General features: G+C 36.7%; 6 protein-coding genes across 7 annotated transcripts; 4 read left to right on the forward strand and 2 right to left on the reverse strand.

Annotated features, from left to right (window-relative positions):
- Nucleotides 1–89: 89 nt before the first annotated feature.
- LOC125599751 (transcription factor bHLH148-like) lies at nucleotides 90–984 on the forward strand. The gene has a single exon (XM_048772865.1). It carries the CDS (start codon nucleotides 159–161, stop codon nucleotides 816–818), a length of 660 nt encoding a protein of 219 aa, XP_048628822.1. The 5' UTR covers nucleotides 90–158; the 3' UTR covers nucleotides 819–984.
- A 2,409-nt stretch (nucleotides 985–3,393) lies between these two features.
- LOC125599754 (galactokinase-like) lies at nucleotides 3,394–6,394 on the forward strand. Its single transcript, XM_048772868.1, has 12 exons — nucleotides 3,394–3,664; nucleotides 3,825–4,000; nucleotides 4,280–4,326; nucleotides 4,415–4,509; nucleotides 4,601–4,683; nucleotides 4,770–4,838; nucleotides 4,928–5,113; nucleotides 5,190–5,459; nucleotides 5,554–5,624; nucleotides 5,695–5,772; nucleotides 5,859–6,000; nucleotides 6,074–6,394. Exons 1-12 carry the CDS (start codon nucleotides 3,502–3,504, stop codon nucleotides 6,182–6,184), a joined length of 1,491 nt encoding a protein of 496 aa, XP_048628825.1. The 5' UTR covers nucleotides 3,394–3,501; the 3' UTR covers nucleotides 6,185–6,394.
- A 1,361-nt stretch (nucleotides 6,395–7,755) lies between these two features.
- Nucleotides 7,756–11,445, forward strand: LOC125599757 (protein REDUCED WALL ACETYLATION 2). 2 transcript variants are annotated; one of them, XM_048772871.1, is made up of 16 exons: nucleotides 7,756–8,042; nucleotides 8,117–8,211; nucleotides 8,269–8,418; nucleotides 8,493–8,549; nucleotides 8,634–8,706; nucleotides 8,904–9,062; nucleotides 9,228–9,377; nucleotides 9,458–9,713; nucleotides 9,805–9,920; nucleotides 10,076–10,162; nucleotides 10,251–10,339; nucleotides 10,432–10,494; nucleotides 10,563–10,619; nucleotides 10,758–10,854; nucleotides 10,935–11,093; nucleotides 11,176–11,445. In XM_048772871.1, exons 1-16 carry the CDS (start codon nucleotides 8,010–8,012, stop codon nucleotides 11,179–11,181), a joined length of 1,647 nt encoding a protein of 548 aa, XP_048628828.1. In that variant the 5' UTR covers nucleotides 7,756–8,009; the 3' UTR covers nucleotides 11,182–11,445. The 2 variants fall into 2 exon arrangements, with proteins under 2 accessions (XP_048628828.1, XP_048628829.1); XM_048772872.1 differs by having other exon boundaries at nucleotides 7,765–8,042; nucleotides 8,272–8,418.
- An 11-nt stretch (nucleotides 11,446–11,456) lies between these two features.
- LOC125599756 (rab escort protein 1-like) lies at nucleotides 11,457–13,953 on the forward strand. The gene is made up of 9 exons (XM_048772870.1): nucleotides 11,457–12,160; nucleotides 12,239–12,364; nucleotides 12,542–12,641; nucleotides 12,715–12,753; nucleotides 12,826–13,078; nucleotides 13,160–13,235; nucleotides 13,323–13,515; nucleotides 13,597–13,680; nucleotides 13,768–13,953. Exons 1-9 carry the CDS (start codon nucleotides 11,469–11,471, stop codon nucleotides 13,858–13,860), a joined length of 1,656 nt encoding a protein of 551 aa, XP_048628827.1. The 5' UTR covers nucleotides 11,457–11,468; the 3' UTR covers nucleotides 13,861–13,953.
- On the reverse strand, nucleotides 13,850–17,371 carry LOC125599755 (galactolipid galactosyltransferase SFR2, chloroplastic-like). Its single transcript, XM_048772869.1, has 10 exons — nucleotides 17,140–17,371; nucleotides 16,492–16,777; nucleotides 16,274–16,412; nucleotides 16,032–16,198; nucleotides 15,741–15,962; nucleotides 15,477–15,645; nucleotides 15,170–15,403; nucleotides 14,533–14,682; nucleotides 14,324–14,453; nucleotides 13,850–14,236 (listed from the first exon to the last, which is right to left on the reverse strand). Exons 1-10 carry the CDS (start codon nucleotides 17,300–17,302, stop codon nucleotides 14,031–14,033), a joined length of 1,866 nt encoding a protein of 621 aa, XP_048628826.1. The 5' UTR covers nucleotides 17,303–17,371; the 3' UTR covers nucleotides 13,850–14,030.
- A 5,328-nt stretch (nucleotides 17,372–22,699) lies between these two features.
- LOC106382119 (transcription factor MYB108) lies at nucleotides 22,700–25,105 on the reverse strand. The gene is made up of 3 exons (XM_048772873.1): nucleotides 24,811–25,105; nucleotides 23,921–24,050; nucleotides 22,700–23,488 (listed from the first exon to the last, which is right to left on the reverse strand). Exons 1-3 carry the CDS (start codon nucleotides 24,962–24,964, stop codon nucleotides 22,810–22,812), a joined length of 963 nt encoding a protein of 320 aa, XP_048628830.1. The 5' UTR covers nucleotides 24,965–25,105; the 3' UTR covers nucleotides 22,700–22,809.
- Nucleotides 25,106–25,309: the final 204 nt, after the last annotated feature.

Genomic DNA, 25,309 nt, shown 5'->3' on the forward strand with positions numbered 1-25,309 from the left:
ATATTAGCGTGTTTAATAAATAATCAAAAAGAAAAAGATTAACAAGCAACAACAAAACGACATCGTTTGGTAAGTGATCCCTCTCTTCTCTTTATATAATCCTTCTTCTCTCCTTCCTTCCCCCTTCCAATATTCTCTTCAGCTCAAATCCTCTGGTTATGGCGTCTCCGACTTATCTAAACTCAACCCCTACAGATCTCGTTCGAAGGAAGAAGAGACAATCCGCTTCCTCCTCCGCCGCGTCGTCTCGGAGAAACAACGCAGCTTCAGCAACCGCCGGAGACGGTGATAGATGGAGATCGGAGAAGCAGCAGCGTAACTACTCCGCCAAGCTGATCCAGGCGCTGCAACAGGTCCGCCTCAGCTCCTCCGCCGCCGAAACACCATCTCCGACGGCGAAGAAGCGGGGGAAAGCCGTCCGGGAAGCCGCCGACCGCGCTCTCGCCGTCTCCGCTCGCGGGAGGACGCTCTGGAGCAGAGCGATCCTCGCTAACCGGATCAAGCTCAAATTCCGGAAACAGAAACGGCCGAGACCGGCGGCGATCCCGGCCGTGATCACGACGGGAAGTAGCAGCAGAAGATGGAAGAAACAGAGAGTGACGGTTGTGAAACTGAATAAGAAGAGTATACCGACGGTTAACCGGAAAGTACGTGTACTCGGCCGGTTAGTTCCGGGTTGCAAGAAAGAATCAGTACCGGTTATTCTAGAGGAAGCGACGGATTACATACAGGCTTTGGAGATGCAAGTCAGAGCCATGAAGTCTCTAGCTGAGCTTCTCTCCGGGTCAAACTCAGGCTCAGCTCCTCCGCCGATTTGATGAGGTTAAAATCGTCATTTTGAATTCTGCCAATCTCTGTGTCTCTCTGTGTACACCAAAACACTTTTCATATTAATATATGTAAACATAATACGTTTGAGTGTAATCTGTGTAAGTACTCTTGATTCTTCTTTCTTCGTTATAACTAAAGTAACTTTTGAAATGAGTTAAACAAAAGCTCCACTAACAATATACAAATCCAGCAAAGTAAAGTACTAAGTTGATTTGTATTAGTAGTGTATGATTATTGATAAATCTTTGCCATTAAGATTCGACCCGTAGGGGATTAGTATTAGTTCTTTTGTGTTACAAAAGAAAATAGCATTAGTTCTTTTTATTAATTGATATCTACGTTATTGTAGTTGGGTGGAAGTAGATCTTTAACCTTAGCTCATATAAGATGTGATACCATTGGATTAGACTGGATGTTTAAGAAATCGTTAGACGGTGGCTAGACGCTTTATAAATGATTATTGTTTACGCATATAGTTATACCAACTTTGAACACCTAAACTAATTTAAAAAAAAATTGTTTTGTTTAGATCTAATTTATTGACTAAGTAAACATTGTTTAAACCGAATTTTAGAACATTGATTTCACTAAACCATATGTAAATTTTGGTGTACTTTAATTCCTCCAACATGGGATGTGTATACTACATACGTTAAAGTTAACAAGAGATAGATTTGTACATACGTGAAATAGAATTTTCTTTAGATTTGTGATTACCAACATGCAAGACTTGTATATATTTAATGTGGTAACCACTGATTTTGATTATACGATAGCATGCGAATGAATGCACTAGAGAGTGATTGATGTGTTGAATGATGAGAGAGATCTGTCACTCAATCATCTAGTCAACTTTATTGTGCGCCCCTCCCTCTCTTGTACCTATCCTATGTATGCACTACAAAGTTTGTTTGTTTGTTTAATCCTCTTTTATCGTCTACATGTTGATGTTACCACAGATTAATAGACTACTCATTCCAGTCGTGTTTATTTAGAAAACCTGTATTAAATGTTTAACCCCGTATGATACCTTATAATTGAGTAGCCAATAGTTTAAGTTACAACATTCATTTACGTACGTACATATCGTTTCGACGTTCCCTTTCAAACACTCAGTGGGTTAAATATACGATTTTTGGTGCTATATATGAATCTTTAGCAACTGATAGAGTAATAGAATCTGTTTTTTTTTTTTGTACATTACAATACATAGGAAGAACACAAAAGTATGACTAAGCGACAAGAAGAAGGAAATGACAAAAGCAAAAGTAATTTTTTAAAAATATATAGAAAGTGACTTGAAAAGTATGAAGAAGCACATGGGAGTGACCATGCCTTGTCCTCTTCTTTCCTTTTTAGCTTCCTCTTATTATTATTCTATTGTAGGAAAATTGTTTTCATATGTTATTTCAAAGCTAGGTGAAAAACCTCCTCCAGCTTTAGATAATGCAAACATGCATAGCTTTGTTGGAATACGTGTGTGGCTGTGAGCTTATTCAATTCTTTGGACCTCAGCGCAACTCATCAATAATCTCTAGGCCCTCTTGCGGTTTACCAAAGACAATGACCATAAAGATCTCGAGAACCTCCAGACTCTAGCATCATCCTCGGGGACTATGATATGTTCATGTCGTCGAAGCAAACGCGCTCGAGAACTTGAGGGTCGTTGCAGAGATTTATGTAATGATTTGAAAATGAGGATCAGGTTGAACAAACTTGTGAAGAGAAGCCATGCGTTTCAAGATCTCTTAGAAACCGGCTTCTTCTGTTGGAAGAGGCGAAGACTTCATCAGTGATGTGAAAATAATTATATATTTAGGGTTTCCAGTGAGGAATTTGCTTATTGAATTTTTGTGTATCCATGATTGATCTCAATCTCGATATAATAGTATCGGTTCTTTTTTCTTCATAATCACTCGAGTACTTTTAATAGAAATCATCCCTAAAGTTTACTGATCTCTTTTACACGTAAAAAATATATTTTCAGATATTCATGGCCAATTAAGTTATATGGTTTTATTGACCAGGATATTTTTCTTTCTATAAGTTAACTGCACAATTAGATTAGTCACCGGGACCTTGACCTGGAACTATATAGCTGAGTATATTTCTAATTTCAAATGTTTAGATAATTAGATAGTACAACCATGATTAAACTTGCAGTTCATGATCTTCTGTTTATAGGATAAACACTTCAATCCATGGAGATCCTGTAAATTAGTTTTTTTTTTTTAATTCAAGATTGTTACATACATCTTAGATTGTTTCAAATAAAACTTTCTAATCATGGTTTAGTTTTCTATAAACATATTCTCTTGTCAGATTATTCAGAGTTAACTTATAAGTAGATCATAAAATAAAAATGACAAAAGTTGTTAAACAATTCCTTGATTAAATACTGTCGTATATTTGAGTAATATCTTGTATAAACAAGAAAAAGACAGAATTAGTGTAATTATCCATAGTTTTGGATAAGTAAGATACGTGAATATTCACGAATATCATTCTTTTGTTGTAACCAAAAAAAAAAAAAGAAGATAATTCGATAAATGTGAGAGATCTTCCGTAACGGATCTAACTAATAAACTACATCGGTGGATATATATTAAACATTAAGAGCGCAAGGCAAGAAGACGTTTCGTGACAAGTGTTAACAGAGACGACAAAGACATGGCGAAACAAGAAGAAGTTTCTGTCCCGATCTTCTCATCCCTTGAACCTGTCTACGGCGAAGGATCTCAGCTCGATGAAGCTAAGACAAGGTTCGACGTTTTAAAATCCAAATTCAACCAAGTGTTTGATGCTTCTCCCCAACTCTTCGCTCGTTCTCCCGGTAATAACGAGATTCTGTTGATTCTGTTGTTCTGTCTTTCTCTCGATGCATGGCTTAGGCAAACGAGATCATATGATCTCTAGATAGCCTTAACCTTTTGGATCGAGTTTGCTTAGTTTCTGAAAATAGATGGTTTCTGTGTGTATGGTTTTGAGTTTAGGAAGAGTGAATTTGATTGGAGAACACGTAGACTATGAGGGATACTCTGTCCTGCCAATGGCTATTCGTCAGGACACCATTATTGCTATTCGAAAACGTGAAGGTCAGAATCAGCTTCGGATCGCAAACGTTAATGATAAGTACTCCATGTGTACTTATCCTACTGATCCTCACCAGGTTATTATCTTCTCCTTGTTATCATCCCTCTATTCAGTTGTATTGTGAATACAATCAAAGTCCCACTATAAAAAGTTTAACAAATAACTCTGATTAGTACTAAGGTCTTATCCATGTGCGCTTTGTTTATTAGTTCCAAAGTGGACAATATGGTACTAATCGAGGAAGAGATGGATATGGGCTTAAAAAGTTCATGTTGCTATGTTTGTCACACAAAAGAGTAGAGCTTTGGGAATGATATAGTACTGGTGCCTTATCATCTATGGTCAAATTTTGCAGGAAATTGACTTGCAGAATCACAAATGGGGTCATTACTTCATTTGCGCGTAAGGGTTCTCTTTTTTCAATCAGTTGCAACTAAGAGATCTCATTTTCTTCTTTCTTGAGGTGCCTGATGCTTCTTGATTCTTGCAGGTACAAAGGGTTTCATGAGTATGCAAAGTCAAAAGGGGTGAATATTGGTTCACCAGTTGGACTTGATGTGGTTGTTGATGGCATTGTTCCTACAGGTCTATCTGCTTCCCACTATATATGCATCACATTATCATTTCACCCTGAAGTTTTTTAAAACTTGAGTTCTTTTTTATTTATTTAATTCAGGTTCTGGATTGTCAAGTTCTGCTGCCTTTGTCTGCTCATCAATGATTGCTATTATGTCCGTCTTTGGTGAGAACTTTGAAAAGGTATTATTACTCACTCTTGCTTCGATGAAAGAAACCTCACAGCTCTCTTTGTTGTTTACTGAATTGGCTAAGTTCCTTGCTTTTAGAAAGAACTTGCACAACTTACATGTGAATGCGAACGGCACATTGGAACACAGTCTGGTGGGATGGATCAGGTCAGAAACTTTCTACAAATAATCCATCATTCTCTCTACCACTAGACCTAAAAATTATCTTTGTTATTTTTTTTTTTGTATTTCAATAGGCAATCTCTATAATGGCTAAAATTGGATTTTCTGAGCTTATTGACTTCAACCCAGTCCGTGCAACCGATGTGAAACTCCCTGATGGAGGTAGCTTTGTGATTGCACACTCTCTTGCAGAGTCTCAGAAGGCTGTCACAGCTGCTACTAATTATAATAACAGGGTTGTTGAATGTCGACTTGCTTCGGTAAGTCATAGCATAACTTTTCTTCAGCATTGTTTCCTAAACTAAACATGATTCTATCTAGCATGTGGCATTGTAGATCATACTTGGCATTAAGCTTGGAATGGAACCAAAAGAAGCAATATCAAAAGTAAAGACTCTCTCTGATGTGGAGGGACTATGTGTTTCATTTGCTGGTGATCGTGGCTCATCTGATCCTGTTCTAGCTGTGAAGGAATATCTGAAAGAAGAACCATATACGGCTGAGGAGATAGAGAAAATCGTTGAGGAGAAGTTACCATCAATATTGAACAATGATCCAACATCTTTAGCTGTACTTAATGCTGCAACGCATTTCAAATTGCATCAGGTAAAATATTACAAACCCTGTGGAATATTGTGTTATTTGTTACCCTTTAAAGTCTTAACAACAAGGCACTCCTCTGCTTACAATGATCAAATAGAGAGCTGCACACGTTTACTCTGAAGCTCGGAGGGTTCATGGTTTCAAGGATACTGTCTATTCAAACTTAAGGTCAGAACATTTTTCACCATAATTTTTTGTTTGAACCTAACTCGAGACCTTGAAACATTCAACTGTGCAGTGATGAAGAAAAGTTAAAGAAACTTGGTGATCTCATGAACGAAAGCCATTACAGCTGCAGTGTCCTATACGAGTGCAGGTACATACACTTTAAAGAACGAGTGTTAGTTGTGATACCAATGAATGAGATATTGATTATTGTTTAACTTAATTTGATTCTTGAAGTTGCCCGGAGCTAGAAGAACTGGTTCAAGTTTCAAGGGATAATGGAGCACTTGGAGCAAGACTGACTGGAGCTGGATGGGGAGGCTGTACCGTGTCCTTGGTTAAGGAGTCTAACGTCTCTCGGTTCATTGATACAGTCAAGGTAATAAACATGGTTGTTAGGACTATAGTTTTGTTAGGATGATACTAATCTTAGAAGAAATGGAATGTTTCAGGAGAAGTACTACAGAAAGAGGATAGAGAAAGGAGTGGTGAAGGAAGAAGATATGGAGCTTTACCTTTTTGCCTCCAAGCCTTCAAGTGGTGCTGCCATCTTCAACTTCTAACCATATGCTTCTTCCTTCTCTCTTATTTCTAATTTTCAATAGTTGTTTGCAATTGTCACGTTATATTAATTAATCTCTCAACTTTTAATTACGAATAAGTATTGTTGGATAATCAGGTTTGAAACCAATAACAAATAAGGTTTGATAAACAAGTTCAGAAAGGATAAATGTACCAGTGGACTACTTATCCCTTATATAAACTTCTAACCATATGTTTCTTCCTTCTCTCTTATTTTTAATTTTCAACAGCTGTTTGCAATTGTCACGTTATACTAATTAATCTCTCATCTTTTAATTACGTATAAGTATTGTTGGATAATCAGGTTTGAAACCAATAAAAATTTGATTAAAAAAAAAACCAATAAAAATAAGGTTTGATAAACAAGTTCAGAAAGGATAAATGTACCAATGGACTAATAACGTATAAGTATTGTTGGATGTCCGAAGCTACAATAAATGTCGGTGAATATATTTAAATTCAAATTTTGTTAATTGAATGTTAACAAACTTCTTCTTACTTAACACAATAATCTGCCGACTTTTCAAACCTAAGAAAACGCGTCGTTGACAAGAGATATTGAATACACACACACACACGCACGCTTCGCATCAAGCTCATAATTATTAGACTCAAGTTGGTTTAGATCAATAACAAATAACCCACTAAAAAGTTAGGTGGTTGATCAATTATCAGTTACATGTACCTTCTGTCAAAAACCCTGAAAATTAGTATAAAATTTTAACATTTTTACCAAAAAAGAAAGAAAAAGTAAGGTGGTTGATCATTGATCATACGACACACTCTTCACCAATGAGCATCATGCATATAATCTCTTGAGTGCAATGAGATAAGGTTTCAAACTCTACATTCATACACACAATCAGGAACAATACGTAAAAATATCCTTCATAGTTGCTACACTCAAAATGTCGTCCCCAAATATCTCTTTCTTATATACGTATACTCAAAGATGTTATAGGGAATCAGAATGTACCAATCTACTAGATAGTAAAAACAATCAAAAATGTCTCTATTATAATCTTGGCTCCTTACCAATCTTTTTAACACGTTTTCATTATTTATTTTAGAATCTCAAGTTCACTAACACATATATTTGTATCTATGTCAAAAAAAACCAACACATATATTTGAATCTATGCCAAAAAATCATATCCTATAATGGCTCCCCAAATTGATAGAAGATCATAAAAAAAAAAAAAAATTTCTACCATAATTTTTTTAAAGTTTTTGTTACAAAAATAGCTTTCAATGAAGAAAATAGCCAAAATAAATTTTATTAAAAGGTAAAAGTACATTTTTACCTTAGAGTTAACTAATATAGACTTATGATTTAGAGTAGAGGTGGAGTTTTGGGATATGATTTCAAATTTTTAAAAATAAAAAATAAAAAAGACTATTTTTGTGACAAAATTAGATATCTAAGAGAATTGCAAAAAAAAAAACGAAATGCTGTTTCATAATTTTGGTAAAAAGTTCTCCAGTTTAAATTTTGTCGGTTAGTAATTTTATTTTAAAAAATGTATAGAAATAGCTACTAAACTGCTATCAAACTCTCTCGCTAATACACACTTCACTCGCGAGAGAGGATTCGACGATCTCTCTATACTGTCGCTCCCGTGAATCTTCTCTGAGTCAGAGAGGTATATAGTATTATACAAGGGACGAGCGAGAGAGGAGGATTCGACGATCTCTCTTCTCCTTGATCCAGTCTTATCCTCATTCACTGTTCTCTCTTCTCGATTCGATCACGAGATCTACCACCAGATCTGGTTCAGGAGTTTGAATCCGTTCTGATCATCGGAGATGGCGATGTCAAGCCCTATTACCCCTGGGCTCGTACGTGTTTACTCTTCATCTCGTTTGAATTTAGATCTTTGTTTGATTTGGTTCTCGTTTTTGGTAAATTGTAGATGTCGGTGGTGCTAGGGATTGTACCGGTGATCGCCGCGTGGCTATACGCCGAGTATCTCCACTACACAAAACACTCCGTCTCCTCCGCCAAAGCGTATGTTGTTGAATTAATTTGATTTTGAATTTGATTTTGAATTTGATTTTTCATTAGTAGGCATTCTGATGTTAATTTGGTGGAGATTGGGAAAGAGTTTGTGAAAGAAGAAGAAGATGATAAAGCTCTGTTGATAGAAGATGGAGGTGGTCTTCAAGCAGCTTCTCCTAAAGCCAAGCCTTCCTCTGTGCATTCTCCTCTCATTAGGTTATACATTACTTCTCTCCAGTAGTCTTTGTTTGTTGTTGTTTTCTTGATGCTTATTTTGGGGGTTTACGCAGGTTTGTTCTCTTGGATGAGTCCTTTCTGGTTGAGAATAGGCTGACGTTGAGAGCAATGTGAGTCTCTTGGGGTCTTTTTTTTTTTTCTAGAGTAGAGTTCAAAGGTTCATTCTTTTAATATTGTTTTGTTTTTGTATGCAGAATTGAGTTCGCGGTACTTATGGGGTACTTTTACGTATGTGACCGCACGGATGTATTCAATTCATCCAAGAAGGTGATGATGATATATTATACCAAATTTGCTTTGTAGATAACGGAATGGTTTATGTAGCTACATAGGCTATATACATTGTTCAGCAACATCTTATTAAGCTTACTTTTTATCATTCAAGTTGCTCTAATGTTATATGGAAATATTTAGATTCCATTTGATATGTGACTGAGGGTTACATTGTTTATATTTTGATGCAGAGTTACAACCGGGATCTCTTTCTGTTCCTTTACTTCCTTCTCATCATCGTTTCTGCGATAACTTCGTTCACCATACATAATGATAAATCAGCATTCAACGGAAAATCAATTATGTACTTGAATAGGCATCAAACTGAGGAGTGGAAAGGCTGGATGCAGGTTTGTCACTTATCTTATATGCTAGTGGCTTGCCCTTCTATTTTGTACATGTCTGTTGATTCATTAGCTAGGGAGATTAGTTCAGTTCTCAAAGAAACATTTACTGCTTAATTTGCCTTTTCATTTACTGTTAGCTCATCATTGTTTTCCTTTCTGGTGTTGTAGGTCCTCTTTTTGATGTACCACTACTTTGCTGCTGCGGAGTACTATAATGCGATCCGTGTTTTCATTGCTTGCTATGTTTGGATGACTGGATTTGGGAATTTTTCATATTATTACATTCGCAAGGACTTTAGTCTTGCAAGGTTTGCACAGGTAACAGCTATGTCCTCCCTGTTTCTTTTTTCTTTTCTTATATCTAGCTTCTAAATTCTAACATGCGCTTGTTTCTACAGATGATGTGGCGGCTAAATTTCCTGGTCATATTCTCCTGCATCGTCCTCAACAACAGTTACATGCTATACTACATATGCCCGATGCACACTCTGTTTACTCTGATGGTCTACGGAGCACTTGGTATTATGAACAAATATAATGAGATGGGTTCAGTCATAGCTGCCAAAATGGTTGCTTGCTTCGCTGTTGTTATCATCGTTTGGGAGATTCCCGGCGTATTTGAATGGATCTGGAGTCCATTTACTTTCCTGATGGGTTAGTGGAAACCCTAAACTTTGTTTCCTTTGGAAAATAAATATGATCAAGACAACGCTTTTTAATAAATCTCACAAAACAAAAATGGCAGGTTACAACGATCCGGCAAAACCGCAGCTTCCCCTCTTGCATGAGTGGCATTTCCGCTCGGGCCTTGATCGGTACATATGGATAATCGGGATGCTATATGCATACTACCACCCAACTGTAAGTTCCCAATGCTCACACTTGAGCTTCACATTAACTCTGTTCACAAATAGCGTAGTTTAGTGAGAAAGACTCACCATAGTTTGTTCTTCATTTCCTTGGTTATGAATCTTTTTTTTTTTTTTTTGTCACAACCTTGGTTATGAATCTTATAGGTAGAAAGTTGGATGGATAAACTGGAGGAAGCTGAGATGAAGTTCAGGATGGCTGTCAAAACAACTGTGGCACTTGTAGCGCTTACGGTATAACAAGTCATCATTTCACTATCTTTCAGGTTGAAGAGATTATGCTTCCAGCTAATCTGTATCTTTGTTAAAATGAAACTTTTAGGTGGGATATTTTTGGTTCGAGTACATATACAAGATGGACAAGCTAACTTACAACAAATATCATCCTTACACCTCTTGGATTCCAATAACGTATTTCACTTTTTTGCTCTCAAAGCTGTTTATACAGTGGATCTACCAAAAGCCAGTTCTAACTTGTGTATCTCGTGTTGCTTGTCTTTCAGTGTTTATATCTGTCTCCGGAACATCACACAGTCTTTCCGCGGCTACAGTTTGACCCTTCTGGCGTAAGTCAATCAATAGATTTATTCGTCATCCGATTGCCAGAAAACTAAATTTGTGCATGAACTTTCAGGTGGCTTGGGAAGATAACACTGGAGACATATATCTCCCAGTTCCATATATGGCTCAGGTATGTCACGATTCTTCTTGTTAATGTTTTCAAATGTGGCTTAAGTTGGAAGTTTAATGGTTGAGAAGGACAAGACAAGAATCCCTTGCTATTAGTCTTGAGCCATTGAGTTATGAACATATTCTAATGAATCCACAGATCTGGAGTTCCTGATGGTCAACCCAAATTGCTACTCTCTCTAATCCCAGAATATCCATTGTTGAACTTCATGCTCACAACTTCGATTTACGTCGCTGTAAGCAAACTCTGCTACAAACAGTTTAAAAGCCAAAACGAAAGAAAGAAACTGAGTGGCGTTGTGTTGTTCTGTTTCAGGTCTCTTATAGGCTTTTCGAGCTTACCAACACATTGAAAACAGCCTTCATACCAACCAAAGACGACAAGCGCCTCGTTTACAACACCATCTCAGGAATCATAATCTGCACCTGTCTCTACTTTTTCTCGTTTGTTCTCATCCAAATCCCCCAGAAAATGGTCAGTAAACAAACGTTCTCTCTGTTTTTGCATGAAACAAAGCTCTTCTTGATACTTACTATCATCTAATGCAAAACAACAGGTGTGAAGCACGTCTGAAACCGGACCCACGTGGAAATAATGTGATAGAATTCATATCAATTCTCAGAACTACGTAATATGGTAGTAGTAGACATACGAAGAAGATAGAAAAGTCAGAGAGAGATAGAGATGCAGACAATGTTGTGTATATTTTATTTATTTATGAACAAAGCCAATATATGTTTTGTTTCACGATGATGATATGTTTAAATTTGTATTACCAATTTTTTTTCCCAAAATCAGTGTATAATAAATAGTCGCATAATCTCTACTTTGTGAGTTTGATACACCACCATGTCCGACCTCCTTCCCTATCCTCCTCTTGATCCTACCACCTACGATCTCATCATCGTTGGCACCGGAGTTCCCTCCTCCATCCTCGCCGCCGGAGCTTCCTCCTCCGGTAGCTCAGTTCTCCACCTCGATCCCAACCCCTTCTACGGCTCTCACTTCGCCTCCCTCTCTCTCCCCGATCTCACTTCTTTCCTTAACTCAAACTCCCTCTCTCCTCCGCCCTCCAACACTCATGACTTCCTCTCCGTGGACCTCGTCAACCGATCCTTATACTCCTCCGTCGAGATCTCCACCTTCGAACCGGAGACACTCCAACAACACTCAAGAACCTTTAACATCGACTTATGCGGTCCCAGAGCTGTCTTCTGCGCCGACGAGTCCATCAACCTCATGCTGAAGTCAGGATCAAACAGCTACGTTGAGTTCAAGAGCATCGACGCAAGCTTCGTCGGTGATTCTAGCGGAGAGCTGAGGAACGTCCCGGATTCGAGAGGGGCTATATTCAAGGACAAGGGGTTGACTCTCTTGGAGAAGAATCAGCTCATGAAGTTCTTCAAGCTTGTTCAGACACACTTGGCTTCTTCCTCAACCGAACACGACGAGACAGCTGTTAAGGTGATGTCGGAGGAAGACATGGAGAGTCCTTTTGTAGAGTTCTTGTCAAAGATGCGTTTGCCACCCAAAATCAAATCGTATAGCCTCTCCTTGACAGCTTTTGTTTCCCAAGAAGATGTTATTGTAATGATAAGGCTTCTTATTCTTGTGTGTAGGATCATCTTGTATGGCATTGCCATGCTAGATCATGATCAAGACAATATTGAAGAAACCTGTGAACATGTACTCAAGACCAAAGACGGCATAGATAGATTGGCTCTGTACATTACATCTATTAGCAGGTCATTCATAGTTCTGTCTTTCTCATTCGTTTCATTCACATTGGTTGGTCTAGGGCCTTTTTCTTTGGCGCCCGCCTAAACAATAATCCTCTATAAGGCGTCTAACCACCGCCGAGCGATTTTTTAAATATTGGTTATACTTAAAGTGGAATTAATCTTGTAACCCTTTTACTTCAGATTTTCAAACGCACATGGGGCGTTGATGTACCCAATGTATGGACAAGGAGAGCTTCCACAAGCCTTTTGCCGTCGAGCCGCTGTCAAAGGATGCATCTATGTATGTTTCTGCACTATGTACTGTGTAGGTATGGGTATCTGTTTACTTAGAATTTGTTTTAATGTGTGAACAGATTCTCCGGATGCCTGTTACTGCTCTGCTTCTAGATAAGGCAAGTGAGTTGGTTGTTTTGGCCAAAGATTATTTTTAATTGGTTTGTCTCTTTAACAGCTGATTCTTGCAGGAAACTGGGGGTTACAAAGGTGTTAGACTCGCTTCTGGTCAAGAGATATTCAGCCAAAAGCTGGTTCTGGATCCGAGTATAACTGTTGGAGTGGAGTCATTACCGTCATTGACAGATCAACAGAAGGAAACTCTTCGTGTTCTTGTCCCAAAGGCGGTAAGCAGTAAGGGGAAAATTGCTAGAGGGATATGTATCATTAGAGGTTCCGTGAAAGCTGATGTATCAAACGCTCTTGTCGTATATCCACCTAAGAGTAAGATAAATTTTGAAACTCATTACTTGTTGTTTATGTATAACGTCAATTGCTTATTGAAAGATTTTTCTTGTCTTTTAGCCTTGTTTCCTGAACAGTTAACTGCGGTTCGGGTTCTGCAGCTTGGTAGTGGTTTAGCGGTTTGTCCACCGGACATGTAAGTTGTTGTTCAGCAAAGATAATTCTTAACATTTTCATTTGTTTCTCTTCAATTGGTTCATGAGTGATGCATTTGCTTGTGCAGGCATGTTTTATATCTTTCAACTGTGTGTGACAACGATGATCAAGGCAAAACTGCGCTGTTATCAGCCATGAGCACTCTCATTAGAGAGCAGGCTCCTGAGAATCTTCAGACTGATTCAATAGTTGAGAATGACACTGCTGTTACAAAACCTGTTGTACTCTGGAGAGCACTGTATGTGCAAGAGCTTGTCAAGGTGTGGAATGTGATTTACATATTAATCTCCTCAGTAATATTTTTTCACTAAATCAAAGTTTTGATTTGGATTTGGGATCAGGGTGAATTTGGAGGTGAAATCAGTTCCACGTCTAGTCCAGATGGAAATTTGAACTATAATGAGATTGTGGAATCAGCCATGAAGGTTAGTAAAGTCTCCACCCTTCTCAAATCTCAACTAAGTTATATATGATATTTGATTATGTTATGTAACACATCTTGGTTTTGGTAGTTATATGAACAACTCGTGGGGAACAAAGAACTATTTAAAGAAGAAACTGAGAACACAGCGGAGGAAGACGATGGTGTTGAGATAGAAGATTAATGAATGAATACTCATTTCTTTCATTGGATATATATTCAGAAAATTCACATCAAACATTTTTAGCAAATCTATAAACAAGTCAAGTTAATGGTCCTCTTAATGACCACCCGTAGCTATTAGCTTCTCCTTACCATTCTTAAGCACGTTTCTTCGGTTTCTAATCTCTCCATCTAGTTAAAGGGTGAGGCATAAGCGACCCCAGTTTCATCTGTATGCTTGACCTTAACTTTTCTTATCCTCTTGTTCATGATAAGCGGCCATATTAGAAGCACTCGAGCCACGCGACTCAGCGGGTCTTGAAGACCCTCCACGTGGTAGTGACCAAACCGCCAGTCACGGTCAACATAAGGTCTCCACTGAGGCTTGTCTAGACCATCTTTTAAAACAAACAAAGCCTCGTAAAAGTAAGATAGAAACTAAACAAGGTTAAAAAAAAACTTAAAAGGTGGAAGTTGTAACCAACCTGCGTACATTAGACCATGATTATCAACAGCCCTGTAGAACGGCCGTAGCTTTCCTGCTTTAGCAGCTCTTTGGAGTTCGTTCCATGCAAGTGACCGATCCTTACGTGTGATTTTTCCGCTTTTCACTATCTAGAGAGTAGGAACACAAAAGCCATGTGAGTAGAAAAGCAATGTGATGATCTCGAGAGTTGTGGTAATAATGATAGACCTTGGAAAAGAGATGGTACGATGGCCGAAGTGTTCGGGCAAGATTATTGGATCGGTCAACCGCAACAAGTCCAAATTTAGGACCATATCCATCAGCCCATTCCCAGTTGTCTGAAACAGTCCAGAATATGTAACCAAGTACCGGAACACCCTGTCGTAAAAGCCACAAAACAGTGAGATATGGTAACACCTAGTGCTGATATGGTAACTAAGCGGGTTTTTCAGTAACTTCGGTCAGATCTTTTCGGTTTCGGTTTATTCGGTTCGGCCACAATCTAACCAAGGTGAACCGAAAAAATCGGTTTGGTTCAGTTTTCGGTTAGAATTTGGTATAATTTTTTTTTAAAATCAGATATTTTCAATTAAATTCGGGTTTTCGGTTAAATTTGATTATTTTCAGGTTAGTTCAGTTCAACAATTTCAGTTATTTATTTTTAAATCGAAAACCGAACAAAACCGAAAATCGAATCATTTTTCAAAACCCTACCGAACCAAACCGAACCAAAAATTTCGGTTCGGCTGGTTCAGACCAAATCCGCAGGCCTACTCAAAACCATCACAACAACGCAATCAAATACTATAAACTAAGCAGGAATAAACGTATGAACGATTCAGAGAGTTGCAAGGACAAAAGAAACCTTAAGCATTGCAGCATAAAGAGCAAGTAGATGCTCAATCAGGTAAGGCCGCCGAATCACATCAGTCTCATCAGACACACCATTTTCCGTAACTATAAAAGGGATTTTCAGGTGTTTGTATCTCTCGTGGAGCATCAACAACACGCGGTACAGACCATCAGGATATATCCCTCTTCCAGATTCACTGTACTCATCAGTCTCCACAAGCTTTATCCCAACACCACACACTGATTCCTGATTAGAGAAAAAAACTAATATTATGATCTAAACTTAAAAGGCCTAATAGCTATATGTGTTTTCCCCTTACCTGTCCGTAGTAGTTGATGCCTATAAAATCAAGCTTCTTACTAATGCTATCAATATAAGGATACACAGTGAGGGAGTTACTAATAGTCACAGCCCCAGTGTCAAAGAGACCATATGGTCTAATAAAGGACACGTGGTGCGCTATCCCCACCAAAGGCTTCTTCAAGCAACTGCCAAAATAAGAGATAAAGACTATTAATATTAATAATTAATGCAGTTTTTTTAAATCTGTTTTTTAAAAGAAAAAGGAGGGGAAAAAACTAGCATTTTCGAGTGGATGTAGTCATAGGCCTTTGAGTGAGCAACGCCCATATAATGTAACACTCTATGGAACACACCCATGGGCAGAGTAGATGTCGCCATCTCCATAAAATCAGGGTTGTTACCGGGCCAAGATCCGCACATGTAGGTAAGCAAGGTGAAGACATGTGGTTCGTTAAACGTTACCCAAGAGTCTACCAATTCGAACATGGAGTCCACAACAAGCCTGGGAATGTTATAGAAAAGATGATCATTAATTCTCCATGAAAGCTCATTTTGAAGAGAGAAAGTCAACCTTGTGAAGTCCATGAAGTAGTCAACCGTCTTCTCTATTTTCCAGCCGCCGTAATCAGCAGCCCATGGTGGCAATGAATGATGGAAGAGCGTTAGCATCACCTTCATCCCGTTTGAACGGACTCTGTTGAGTATCCATTTATAGTGTTCTAGTGCCTCATAGTCAACCTATGAAAAGCACAATGATGTAAAGACTCTTTCTCTACTAGAAGCTTTGTTTATTTAAAGCTTTGTTGAACTCACTGCTTCCTTGATCCCTTCGGTAGGCTCTTTAGGCATGATCCTAGACCAATCGATTCCCATTCTAAAGACGGTAACGCCAGTTTCTTTAGCTAGCTTCACTTCTTTGTCAGGATCTGACCAAAACTTAAGCCTATCCTCCCTGAAAACAAATTTAAAAAACATCTCAGTTTCAGCTCCTAAGACACAGCAGCTAAGTGATGGTAACTATGAAGGCTCACGCGTGAGGAGCGTTGTGCCACGCAGCTACATTGTTAGCGGGCGGCTTATCATCAGCAGAAGCAGAAGCTTTAACTTCTTTTATATGTTTGTTCTTGGCCAAGCCTTTTGTTATAGCTCCCACGGCAAGCTTAATCTTCTTTCTAGTAGCAGCCTCTGAGCCTGGCACTGCGTCTGATGCTGAAGATGGTGTTTCTTTTGCGAACTGGAGCCAAGCGTCATCGAGCTCGTCTTCTGAATGAGCAGGTGCAGTTGCTAATCCAAAGAAGAACTTTCCCTCCTTGTGTTCTGTAACAGATAGAGATTACATCATCAAGATAATGTTAACAATTTCGAATTCAATTTTGTACATTAATTCAATTCAATTTGTAGAAGATTATGAATTAGAAAGAAACCATTTTCAAAAAAGACAGGAAAGTTTCAGACAAGCCCCGCACTTAGTGTAATAAAAAAGAACCGTCAAGGCTCAAACATAAAGACAAGAAGGAAGATTTTTAATTCGAAAGAAACCCTTTTTCAAAAAGACAAGAAAGTTTCAGACATGGAAGTTTTGTTTTGAAATGAGACAAAACTCACACTTAGTGTAATAAAAACAACTGTCAAGGCTCAAACATAAAGACAAGCACGGTGATAACGAAACGCAGTCGTACCGTGTGAATTGAAATCGGCGAGGACTTCTTTAGATTCGTCGATTGGGGAGCGAATCTTCCCGAGGTTACGGCGACGGAAACGAGTGTAGGAGAATGCGTTGGCTCCGACGGTGATCGTGGCGAAGAGACCGGCGACCTTTACGAGCAATGCGACTATGTTCATTATCGCCGATGATGACGATGATAACCGGCAATTTCTAGTTGCTCACCGGCGCGCGCATAGAGATAACAGAACGGGTTTGTGAATGAAAGGCCCATTAAAGGCCCATTGAAACACTTGACGTGAAGTGGGTGGGCTTATCGTGTTCACGTTGGTGGGCTTTAGCTCGAAAGTCCTTGTACGTCTCTATGCATCCTAATACGTCCTCGTATCGCACAGTAAATAAATAGTAATCATCAAACACAGCAATGTTAACTGGTTTAAATTTGATTACTTGATTTTAAAAACATAAACTCGAATCTTTTTTAAAGGAAAATATTTCCAAATAAGTAAATAATTCGTGCTAAAATGGCAATACGAATGCATTTAAATTATCAAATTATACTAGGCGAGAGTTTTATTTGTATTACTTTGGTGAAGAAAAAAAGAAAATGGGAAAAGTTAACATTTTCACAACTTTAAGAACTACTTAATTATCTTTAGTGTTCATTTTAGCTGCCTAACCACGAGAAATGAAGCATGTGGGTTTAGTACTTAACGTTTGTGTTTGAATAACCTAGAATGAGATGGGACCGTCACTATATAACGTGCATCGAATTGTCTAGTTAATTTATTAGCTAACACGGTCTTATCTCCAATCTCTAAATGTGTTATTGCTTAAGAATAGTTATATGGAACAACAAAAATAGTGATCTTATGGATATGAAGGGTCTCTTTCGTGATTTGTAACTCGCAACCAACAGTAAATATGCAATCTGGAATTTATTCAAAAAAAAATATGCAATCTGGAAACATAGAAAACTAAGCACACAAAGTTGATATATATATATATATATTGTACATAAAATGTTTTTAGGTATATACATATGTACATATCCATGTTATATCTCATGTTACTTCTTGAAAGGTCTAATCTGTTATGTAAAATAGATTGAATTTATTCTAAAAACAATTCGAAATACGAAGGTCAAATGAATTATAGATATGTATAGTTGTGTACAGCCAAATATGCCCACCATGGAAAGATATCTGTAAATTTATGCTAACATTCGTAGTAAAAGCTCACAAACCCTACAATACAATAAGCTATATGAGAAAGATGAAATCGTTTTAGAATGATTAACGTTTCTAACTTACAATTTCAAAATTGATAGAAAGATAAGCACAAAAAACAGATAAACAAACAAGTGGTTGCTAAGGTATGGCAAATTTCAAGCGGGTATCAATCAACTTACGACGGGACAGACAAAACATAAACATCTTTTTATGTCCAAAGGTACCACGGAACCCATAAATACAAAAACTTCCTAGATTGGTAATAATATGAATTATCATTTAAAAGGATAACTCATGTATCGCTTCAATATCTTGATTTGGGTAGTCGTTAATGTGCTTAATATTGGTTTGCGTCTCGATCCATTGTCATAGATTCTCTAATAACGCGATAATTCAATTGATTTTTAAATTGTCACGTGTTAGTATGGGTTTTTGGCTGTAGACTTTTGTGGCTAAAAATGGTTTGTGCCCATAAAAGGAAAAAACGAACGAGCGACCTATAAGCAAAGTACATGTTAATCTGTTTCACAATCATTCATTTATAAGACTGAAGTTGTAAGTTGTAACACACTGGTTGTAACACAATTAGATTTTTTACTATGTTATTAATATTGAAAATATGCATGCGTGCGTTATACATGATAAAAAGTAGTGCGTTTGTAGTTATCAACCAAACATACACCTCGTTACATATGTTATAGCAGACGTCTGGATAACATTTTGACAGGACGACTGATCAAAATTTAACTAATGAGTGGGTCAATATATAGACATACATACACACCATATGACTTTGGATGATATTGATCATAAAAAAATCCGTAACCAATAAAGTCAATAAGATCATTCTTGGTGAATGCTTGTAAAAAGTGAGATTTATATAGATAGCGCGCAAAGAGATGACCTAAGATTGTTTTATGAGAATGTATCTAGCCTAGTATTCTAAATAACGATTTGTTAAACATGACTATGTATTTATATTCAATAATCCAGATATTGGAAATTTCCACTATATCTTCAGATTCTACGGGGTCAGTATGCAAATTTGTAAAGTTAAATAAGATACTAAAGCCATAAGATTTGGAAAAGCATTATTCGTATATTGTTGTCATGCACTCATGCTGATATATACTCTCTCATAAGCATATTCTCTATGTAGAAACATGTGAAGAAAAAAGGGAAGTCTCCAGATACAATGTATTTCCCTTGTATTGGATTAGATTTTTTTTTTGTGTGCAACAGATTGGATTAGATATGGCTTTGTTAATGTAGGTGAGAAAATATGGGACCCACCGGAAAGCCACGTTGACGCCGACGTGTAAGTTTCAGGACGCGTTGACCTTGACCATTCATATTTCATGAGACTATTGAGTCGTCTTGCTCAACAATGGAATATTATCCACCCTATCGAATCATCGACTGCCATGTGGCGCACGGGTAAGTCCAATTCCATGTATCTGAATCTGTTTTCTTCTTTGTTATGTCTCTTCTGAATGAACCCTAACACAAGTTTGACTTTGAAAAGTTTTTATCGTTTTCTGGTCAATGAAGGAAATTACATCAACCACGTGTGAGTTAAGAAAATAAATGGAGCTTACGCCTTTAGTTGATTTATTTTTTAGATTTGGGCTGCATTTTCACATAAATAATGTGAAGTTCAATGTCAATTTTTTACCTTAAAGCTCGCAATAGCGACCAGACAAAAGGTCTCCACAAGAAATAGAATGATATATATATATATATGAAAAGTAACTGGATATACAGAAGCTAGAGAAAATAAGATCAATTATTAAAAAATTATGATTATAATAGTAACTGTAATCTTAATCAGTGAATAATAACATTAACTTAATATCAAATTTCACTGTTATTTGCTACTGGTAAGTCTGGTATTAAGGACAGATCAAACATCAATTCTGGAGTTTTGAAACAAAAATCAGGATTATATACAAACTAATAACTGTGAACTGCCAGCCATACATAACCAATTAGGTTACTAATGTAACATGGTAGTTTAATTCAAATTAGTAAGAAGGACAATTTATTAACCGTTAAACTATTTGCCATGAGATAATGATCGGAGAAAAGCCTTTGAAGCATCAACATGTCAATCTAGCTAAGATTGATTTTAATTTTTAAACAAAGTTTGATAAAGATATTGTTGAAGGAATAGTGATCTTCAGATTTTGGGACCACTATGGGTCTTCGGATAGCTTTTAGGCGTCGGCTTCCTTGCTGGCCACACCACACCGTCTACAAATTTCCATTTTCTCAGCCGCCGCCACCTTTCAAGTCGTCCTTCACCTTCACTACTTTAATCACATGTCACTTCTCTTCTCGCTCACGTGCCAATTCCATAAGAGGTCATATATATCTTATGAAATTCGTGTTTGTAAACTATGTTTGAATTTAGTAGATGTTGTGAGATATCAAAACAAATCCCACGTCAGAAAATTAGACAAAGAATGTCTAATATATAAAAAGAAATTCAATTTTAATTAGTACAAAGCTTTTTGGGAAAAATCCAAAAGTAAATCCATGTGGTCTTACTTGTTAAGATAAAAGTGAACAATATCGTACTAATCGGATAATATAGAGTTGGACATAGACTTTTGAAATCCCAACGGATACCGTACTCAATGGAAAGAAATGAGGAAAGCCGTATTATTATTTTCTTTTTTTTGTAACTGGAAAAGGGTTAAACCCGGGTCTATTAAAGACACAAATCTAATTTCCGGGTAGAGGTACAACCCACGGATAAACCCTTTCCTGGACATTCAAATGAACCGAAAGCAATAGCCCATATTCATGTGACCAGCGGGATTCGAACCAAAGTTCGCCGTATTGGATTTAGTCCTTCAAGCGCCATTAGACTACCACTGGTGGCTAGAAAAGCCGTATTATTGCTTAAACGATCAAGTTGATATATATAAAGAAAACGACTTCAACTGCAGTTTTTTTTTCACGGCTCACATTTAATGTCTATACTGAATAAAATGGAAATAAAAGCTTAAGAAAATAGGGTATCCAATATAACATTAATATCAAATTTCATTGATAGTTAGATGATATACTAACATGTTGTCTTGATTCTGGCCTATTTTGTTTAACTAGATTCAATTATTTTCAACATTAAATATACAACAACCTTTAGAAGAGGTGAAACTAATTATACTACTCCTACTATAAATGATGTGATAATAGCTAAAGTGCATGGTCCAGTGGATTGTTGGAGAGGGTAAAATTAACCAAAAATATCATAACAAAATGAAACGGTGGAAGATTTCTTTGTACCAATAATGTTTTAGTGGTTACTGTTGCATCCTACATAAAAGTCATTATTCCTTCTTTTTTGGGTCTAAATGTTAAATGTTCAGTCAAGTTATTATTCCTTGGAGATAACTTCATCTCTGTTTTGTTTTGTTTTATTTTAGTTAACAATTTACTAAAAATAATCTCGTGTTATTTCCTAAACTGTGTTTTAAACAGAATTGAGGTGTGGGAGCAGATGAGGAAATAAGGGTAATATAGCAGCTACCAAAGACATGGACATGGTGTTGCTTACGTGTTGCAGAGTAAGGACATGGGTTTGTGTGGATAATGGTTTAACGGTCCGTACAATAATGCGGTTTTCCAATAATTAACTAAGGCTTCTGGAATTTAGTGGTGGCTTATCATCACTTAGCAAATATATTAACAAACATTTAACTTTTCAATGAATAAACCTCTTAATGTCCACCTTAAACTCAAAGCCTAGATAACAGCCAACGAACTTTGGCCATGTGGTGTTGAGAATAAAACGTTTAGTTTTTTAATGTCTTCTTTTGAACCCAAAGAAAGGCTTTCACACACACTTTATTTTCCATATACATGCCCTATAGACATAGTTCCTAAAAAGCAATACTACTTGGATTATCCATTTTATAGTACTAAAGTCATTATTATATATCTTTTTTAAATACTTTCTGATGTGTTTGTTTTGTTTGTTTGTGTCATATCTTTGGTTAAATATTAATCATGGTGGAACCAATTATGAGCTTCGTCGTCGTTATATTAGTAATTAAATGAATAATGATTTGTGTTATGCTTCCATTGAGGAAATCACTCAATATAGTGTGAAAACAACTGCAGTTATTTGTTTAAAGTATGCCCTCACACTGACGAATAAGTACTACTTGTTCTTGTAAAATAAGTTATACAATAATTGCATCTATATTTATGAATAAACTACAAAATATCATTACAGTCCCAAAACAGACAAAACCAATCAAATTCAGCGATTTTTTAAAACGCCATGACATATGATCAAGCTTGTAATAAAAAAGCTGATCATATATCCTAAGATAATATCATAAGCCCATTACTTTTTTTTAATTATTACATTGAACAAATGTTTTTCACACGTATACTTCGTGTTAATTAAATTAAGTACTTGAACAATTTTTTAACTGTATTCAGAAGTTGCCATTATTGTTGAGCTGTTGTTGCTGCTGTAAGAACCAGAAGTCTTCATCACTTTCTCCAATGTCCCATAAACTGTCCGAAGAAGAAGCAGCTCCATTAATATTTTCAAACCAGTTAAGGTTACTCTGCTCTTGCATAGCCGGTACATCTTCGTCTAGTAACCTAGAATAATCGAAATAATCATCCGGTAACATTTGTGGACCCACCAAGTTCTGATCCGGGTAGTAGCTATTCCCCACTTGACCCGAGTGGTATTCCGGGTTCGGGTTTGGAGCGTTGTAGTAATCAGTCAAGTCTGACACAGGAGACAATGCCACGCTGGAATTTTCCGGCGTGATATAATCGTTGTTGTTCATTACACCAAATTGTTGTCCCATGCTATTGTTGTTGTAATCATACGTCATGAATTGATTGTTAGAGGTTATGATGCAAGATGACGTGGCAGCTGAGCCTGTTGTGGTAGCGTTGGTTAGGGCTGCGGCGGAGGCAGAGGCGGATTGGATCCTCTCAACGAGCCTAGGCATCCACAAATACTTCATTGTGTCTTTGAACTGTTGACTGTTTACATCGCATTTAAGCTGCTTTGCATGTTTTTGCACTCGTGTTCTCCAGTAGTTTTTAATCTCATTGTCTGTTCTTCCTGGTAGATATTGTGCGATTTTTGACCATCTGTATTTTAAAAGCACACAAATTAAATCCACTGTTTTAAACATGATATATTGCTAATCAAACTATTTTTGTTCATCTATTACATTGCTATTCATTAGGATATCTCAATATCATATGTTTTATCCATTAACAAATATCTATATACAACGCCACATAAGTTAATATATTCTCCGTTTTTAATATCACAGCATATATATTTTGATACACGAAAATATGTAATATACAGATAGTATCCTTTCAAATAAAATATTTTGTGTACTTTTAGTTGGAAGCCGGTTTTAATTATCTTAAAAAGAGAGATCGTTAAATTGTTTAAAATTTTAACTTTATTTGTATGAAAAGACATAAAACAATAATTTCTGATAGAAAAGAAGTATATCTCATGAAACGATAAAATATTACGTATTATATTATTTTGAATTTGAAACGTACCGATTGCCCCAACGGGAATGAAGTTCGAGGATCAAGAGTTGTTCTTCGAGGGTAATGTTTCCACGGCGGACGTCAGGACGGAGATAGTTTAACCACCGTAGCCTACAGCTTTTACCAGTGCGTTGGAGTCCTGTGAAATTGGTAAAAGTATGTATATGATCATTAATTAACCAGTTGGTCATGTATAAGTATAGTATCATGATTCCATACGGAAGAAACTCATTTAAATAAAAGTTTCATATTGAGTAAAGTTATATCAAGTTCTCAAACAAAATAGAAATGCACCGTAGTATGATGCAAAATGCTAATGGTCCTAAAGGGTCTTTTTTATTTGCAAGCTTTCTTCCATTGAGTTAGTGCTCTTCCCATAGAGATGATGATCATTAATTCGCATTAGTTCTTTCTTTTTCACCCCCTTTTTAATAACCAAACTTGGATATGTTATTCAATACTGAGATGGTTGATAATTGAATCCATTACTAAAAGATCTCACTCAAATAATCAAATACTTTATTTAGTTGAGTGAAATAATTTTTAGAAATAATAGAAAGAGTGAAACAAAGAAATATCAGTATGCACTTTTTCATTCATACCTATGAAGGGTCTTTTCATCTATGCATATAAAAGGAAGAAACCATTTCTGATGTTTTTTTTTTTTTGAAAAAATCTCTTTTAAAAATAGAAAAGGTCGGCAATCTAAAAGAACATAGAAAAAACACAATCACACATGGTGACTGAAACATGAAAAGGATTGAACATAAAGTGAACAAATCAATTATGTTATGTGACTTGTCCTTTCTCTTTTAGCCAAAAAGATGCACATCGAAGTAGAACATACATGTATTTTTTTCACATATACAACATGTATATATACGTGAAATGAATCATACCAGCGCAACGAGAAAGCGAGTTCCATCGACCTTCTCCATTAGTAGCAATGTAATTTATGAGCTTACAATCTTCTTCTGCGGTCCATGGACCTCTTTTCAGGTCCATATCGTCTTCCATGTTGTTGTTCTTCAAGCTTCTTCCTCTCTCATCCATTGATGCAAGCAGAAGAGACCCTCGAGCAAAACGATCGAGTCTTTCTACTTTTTTCTATGTGGTTTTGAGAGAGAGAGAAATTGATATATTTTTTTGGAGTTATGTGTAGATAGAGAAAGGATGAGTTTTGGATGCACAAGAAAAAGAGAAGTTGTGGGTTTTATAGAAGAGAAAAGATGATAGTTTTCAATTTTTCCTTTTATTTTTAAAAATTATTTGGAACATGTGCGAAGAGGGGAATAGACAGCCGTAACATAAGAACTGTGTTTATTGATTTATTAATTATTATCTTAAATACTCCCCATTCTGTTTGTAAACTTTTTTAAACTCAAATTCCTTTTTGAA

Source organism: Brassica napus, unplaced genomic scaffold (genome assembly GCF_020379485.1).
Source record: "Brassica napus cultivar Da-Ae unplaced genomic scaffold, Da-Ae ScsIHWf_1981;HRSCAF=2629, whole genome shotgun sequence".
NCBI classification, from domain to species: domain Eukaryota; kingdom Viridiplantae; phylum Streptophyta; class Magnoliopsida; order Brassicales; family Brassicaceae; genus Brassica; species Brassica napus.

What these genes read in the sequence shown, in the direction of transcription:
- LOC125599751 (XM_048772865.1), top strand. Translation starts at nt 159, where the DNA reads ATGGCGTCTCCGACTTATCTAAACTCAACCCCTACAGATCTCGTTCGA.
- LOC125599754 (XM_048772868.1), top strand. Translation starts at nt 3,502, where the DNA reads ATGGCGAAACAAGAAGAAGTTTCTGTCCCGATCTTCTCATCCCTTGAA. An exon ending in AGTCTGGTGGGATGGATCAG is followed by an intron (nt 4,839 to 4,927) that starts GTCAGAAACTTT and finishes GTATTTCAATAG; the next exon opens with GCAATCTCTATAATGGCTAA. An exon ending in CGCATTTCAAATTGCATCAG is followed by an intron (nt 5,460 to 5,553) that starts GTAAAATATTAC and finishes ATGATCAAATAG; the next exon opens with AGAGCTGCACACGTTTACTC.
- LOC125599757 (XM_048772871.1), top strand. Translation starts at nt 8,010, where the DNA reads ATGGCGATGTCAAGCCCTATTACCCCTGGGCTC. An exon ending in TATTCAATTCATCCAAGAAG is followed by an intron (nt 8,707 to 8,903) that starts GTGATGATGATA and finishes ATTTTGATGCAG; the next exon opens with AGTTACAACCGGGATCTCTT. An exon ending in GTCTTGCAAGGTTTGCACAG is followed by an intron (nt 9,378 to 9,457) that starts GTAACAGCTATG and finishes TTGTTTCTACAG; the next exon opens with ATGATGTGGCGGCTAAATTT.
- LOC125599756 (XM_048772870.1), top strand. Translation starts at nt 11,469, where the DNA reads ATGTCCGACCTCCTTCCCTATCCTCCTCTTGATCCTACCACCTACGAT. An exon ending in TTGCCACCCAAAATCAAATC is followed by an intron (nt 12,161 to 12,238) that starts GTATAGCCTCTC and finishes TCTTGTGTGTAG; the next exon opens with GATCATCTTGTATGGCATTG. An exon ending in TTGTGGAATCAGCCATGAAG is followed by an intron (nt 13,681 to 13,767) that starts GTTAGTAAAGTC and finishes TGGTTTTGGTAG; the next exon opens with TTATATGAACAACTCGTGGG.
- LOC125599755 (XM_048772869.1), bottom strand. Translation starts at nt 17,302, where the DNA reads ATGAACATAGTCGCATTGCTCGTAAAGGTCGCCGGTCTCTTCGCCACG. An exon ending in GACTACATCCACTCGAAAAT is followed by an intron (nt 15,646 to 15,740) that starts GCTAGTTTTTTC and finishes TTATTTTGGCAG; the next exon opens with TTGCTTGAAGAAGCCTTTGG. An exon ending in CGTACCATCTCTTTTCCAAG is followed by an intron (nt 14,454 to 14,532) that starts GTCTATCATTAT and finishes CCTACTCTCTAG; the next exon opens with ATAGTGAAAAGCGGAAAAAT.
- LOC106382119 (XM_048772873.1), bottom strand. Translation starts at nt 24,964, where the DNA reads ATGGATGAGAGAGGAAGAAGCTTGAAGAACAACAACATGGAAGACGAT. An exon ending in CTCGCTTTCTCGTTGCGCTG is followed by an intron (nt 24,051 to 24,810) that starts GTATGATTCATT and finishes CCAATTTCACAG; the next exon opens with GACTCCAACGCACTGGTAAA. An exon ending in CATTCCCGTTGGGGCAATCG is followed by an intron (nt 23,489 to 23,920) that starts GTACGTTTCAAA and finishes TTTAAAATACAG; the next exon opens with ATGGTCAAAAATCGCACAAT.